Genomic DNA, 3955 nt, shown 5'->3' with positions numbered 1-3955 from the left:
CCGAAGGGCCAATTCGCTGTATGCCATTGGAAAATATACTTGTTCCTTGTGTGCCACTGGCCTCACATATCATAAACACCAAAACATATACCTATATGCCACTCAGTGGCACACAAGGAATGAATATAAAATCTGCATACCAGGAATTTTTCCTACCCCGAAACCGCCGCCACGCCGTCGCTGATCACCAGCGCCCATCACACACCGCCTTAGACGCCCATGCTCGCCGTGGCCGCGTCCCTCAGGGCCTCGGCCTCCGCGGTGGCCGAAGCTGGCGGCGACCCGGCCGTTCTTCACGCGGTCCTCATCAAGACCGCCTCGTCCTCTCGCGCCGCCTACAACCTCCTCTTCTCCCGCTACCATCCGTCGCTCTCGCTGCACCTCCTCTCCCACCTCCCGTTCTGCTTCCGCCCCACCGCCGGCTCGCTCACCTCCTCGCTCTCCTCCCTCTCCGCTTCCTCCCCGGCCTCCGCGCTCCCGCTCCTCCGCCGCGTCCTCGGCATGTCCCCTGCTCTCCTCTGCGACGGCCCGCTATCCTCACTCCTCCGCTCCATGCCGCCGTCCATCGCACCGCACGTGCACGCCCTCGCCTTCAAGCTCGCCCTCTCGTCGTCCCCCTACTCCGCCTCTTGCCTTATTACTCTCTACTCCAGAGCCCGCTCCCCGGCATGCGCCCGCCACCTGTTCGATGAAATCCCCGTTGCAAATCGGGACTCCGTTTGCTACTCCTCCACGATTGTTGGGCTCGCACAGAATGGGTGGTACGAAGAATCCCTCTCTGTGTTCGCTGGCATGCGCGCAAACGGTGTTGATTCTACCATGCATGCGCTCTCCGGTTCTCTCCGGGCAGCTGCAGGGCTTGCTGTGCTGGAGCAGACTTGTGGGATTCACGCCCATGCGGTGGTAGTTGGGCTTGATGGAAATGTGGCTGTTGGGACCGCCCTGGTGGATGCTTATGGTAAGGCTGGAGATGTGGATGATGCAGCCAAGGTTTTTGAGGGGTTGGGTGGTGACCGAAACCTGATTACATGGAACGCGGTGCTTTCTGCTCATGCTCAGCAGGGAGATGTGCAGGAGGTCACTGGACTGTTTAACCAGATGATGAAGCTGGGTTTTGCCCCTGATGGGCTAACATTCCTTGCTGTTCTCACGTCATGTAGTAATGCCGGAGCAGCCACTGAAGCCAAGTTTTGGTTGGAAGCAATGCAGTCGAAGTACGGCGTGAAGCCTGACCTTGAGCATTATACTTGCGTGGTGGGTGCAATGGCACGGGTGGGGCATCTAGAGGATGCAGAGAGTTTTGCTTGTACAATGCCATGCAAACCAGATGCAGCAGTGTGGCGGACACTTCTAATGGGCTGTGTGGTTCACCGCAGGGTTGACATGGCAGAATCCATGGGACAGAGGCTTCTGGAGATTAATCCCAAGGATGACTCAGCTTATGTCATGCTTGCCAACGTCTACTCAACAGCTGGGAAAACAAATGAGGAGGCTGAGGCATGGACTGCAATGAGGGACCATGGGGTCAGGAAGGAAGGTGGGCGAAGTTGGATTGAGGTCAGAGGGCTGGTACATGTTTTTGTTGCAAACGAAAGAAGGCATGAACAGCTGCTAGAAATATATGACAAACTGCATGAATTGATTCAAGAGGTAGAGAAGTTAGGGTACAAGGAGGCAGATGAGAGACTTTGGCATCATAGTGAAAGATTGGCTCTTGCATATGGGTTGATCAGTGGTGCTGCACCATCAGGAAAGGTGTTGAGAATAGTTAAGAACTTGAGAATATGTGCTCATTGTCATGAATTCTTCAAGTATGCTAGCATGGTGATCGACAGAGTAATTGTAGTACGGGATGTCAATAGGTACCACACAATTAAGAAAGGTGATTGCAGTTGCAGAGGCTGCTGGTGAAACACATATATCTTGAGGATAAACTATGAGGCAAGAAGCATCTGTATGATTTGCCGATAATCCACGAGATAATTGACTCCAGGAAAAAAACTCACTGCAGGATTGATTGGAATTTGGGAACTTGCTTGGAGTTGTTGCCATAGGGCCAACTTCCCTACATGTTTGAAATCTTGAAGAGAACTGTGGTCTTATGGTGTTGCAGACACCATAATATCTTGTTTGGATAGACACCGAAGCATCTTGTTACTCGTGGAGCATAAATTAACATGGCAAGTGATGCTCTTTAAGTGTCAATTATTCTGGGGAACATTTCGTGCCTGCTGATTAACAGTTTGAGTTCTCAGAGATGCCCCAGCTCAATAGTTGCTTCTTGGTCTTGTCTTAGGGCCGTTATGCTCATCTTGTTCGGTGACATAAACTGCTGAGAGGAAAGTACCATTCCTCAGTTGATCCATAGTCGGTAGCATCCGATTGATTCTTCTCTCCCTTTGTTTATGATTGTTTGGGTTTTCATAGTTTTTTCCTTTTTATTATGACTTAGTTATTTTTTTCCTTTCTATTATGACTTAATTGAAATTAAGTGGATACAGTGAAAAAAGTTCAGCTGGACTAGTACTTCAATCTGCTAATTTACTATATATAGATTCAAGATAATATAACAGAAAGAATCTAAAGTATGTTAGAATAAACTATAGGCAGTTTTTTCTACCACACTTTATAATTGGGGCAATTGCGCTAGTGACTCAGTTTTACGGTGCAAGCGCAGATTTGTTCCTGTTTTTTAGATTTTGCATGTTTGTCCTTGTTTTTTTCAAAACAAATTGTCGTATGCCCCTATTCCAACAGGTATACTTAATGGTGTTAAGCCTTGACAAAAAAACAAGGAACAATTACGTCAGTGCCCTGTTTTAGAGTGTAATTGTAGTTTTACCCATTTTTAGACTTTACATGTTTTCTATGACGATTTAAATTATTTCTACACCATTTCAAATTATTTTGACAAGAATTCAAATTATTTTATAATAATTCAAATTGAAATAATTTGAATTGTTGTCTAAAATAATTTTAATTGTTGCGGAAATAATTTGAATTGTCATAAAAGACACATGAAGTCTAAAAAATAGGGGTAAAACTACAATTACACTCCAAATAGGGGTAATGATGCAATTGTTCCTTATATTTTTTAAGACTTAACACAGTTAAGTACAATTAGCGGAGTAGAGGTGTCGTTGTTTCGGACCTTGCTCCGACAAGTAAATTTAATGTGCGCGTTCCGGACTCCGGACAGTGTGAGCGGTGGACGCAAGATTTATACTGGTTCGGGCAAAACGTTGATACATCTAGTCATTGGCGGCTTGACTTGGTGACGGGGCTCCGACCTTCGAGTCCTTCTGTCCGTCGGTCTTTTTGGCGTCGTCTCGTTTGGGATCCGTCCTTGCCTTCGAGAGCACTCCTAGGGAAAAGAACCTCTGTGTCCAGGGGTCCGCCTCTTAGTTATTTTTAGCCAAACCAGGGAAAAGAACCTCTTGTGTCCAGGGGCCCGCCTCTTAGTTATTTTAGCCAAACCACTTAACCCAGGGTAAAATGGTCTGACTCAAGATCCGTGCATCCGATGGGTACGTGCTCTTCATGATTTTGCTCCGCCTCAATGTAAGATTCGCTCGTTCCCGTTAGAACTCCAATCGAGTTTGAGGACCAAACTTGAGAAGTCGTCAATCTGATGGTTTTCAGATCCAAACCACCAAACCCATCATGAGTAACGTATCTGATATGGTCATCCACGATCTTAACACGTGTCATCGCTAGTTCTCAACTATCTGATCACCAATTGATTTGGACAATCATCATCTTGATTAAGTCAATATGGTCTACCCTACATGTATAGATGTCTAAACGGGCTAGGCTCATCGAGCATACTAAGAGCATGTTTAGGCCACAGAAGTTCAAGCAAAAGTAACTAAAGTTTAGTCCCTTAGGAGCTAAAGATCCAAACATGCCCTAAGACATGGCGCATGTTTAGCTCGACACGAACACAACCTCGCCA

The 3955-nt window shown here is 46.9% G+C and overlaps 1 protein-coding gene across 1 annotated transcript; it reads left to right on the top strand.

Annotated features, from left to right (window-relative positions):
* The first annotated feature begins 110 nt into the window (after window positions 1-110).
* LOC100281446 (vegetative storage protein) lies at window positions 111-2502 on the top strand. Its single transcript, NM_001154364.2, has one exon. It carries the CDS (start codon window positions 220-222, stop codon window positions 1909-1911), a length of 1692 nt encoding a protein of 563 aa, NP_001147836.2. The 5' UTR covers window positions 111-219; the 3' UTR covers window positions 1912-2502.
* The last annotated feature ends 1453 nt before the right edge of the window (window positions 2503-3955 follow it).

The sequence above is a fragment of the Zea mays genome, chromosome 1, assembly GCF_902167145.1.
Source record: "Zea mays cultivar B73 chromosome 1, Zm-B73-REFERENCE-NAM-5.0, whole genome shotgun sequence".
NCBI lineage: Eukaryota > Viridiplantae > Streptophyta > Magnoliopsida > Poales > Poaceae > Zea > Zea mays.
This window is presented reverse-complemented; position numbering and strand designations above follow the sequence as displayed.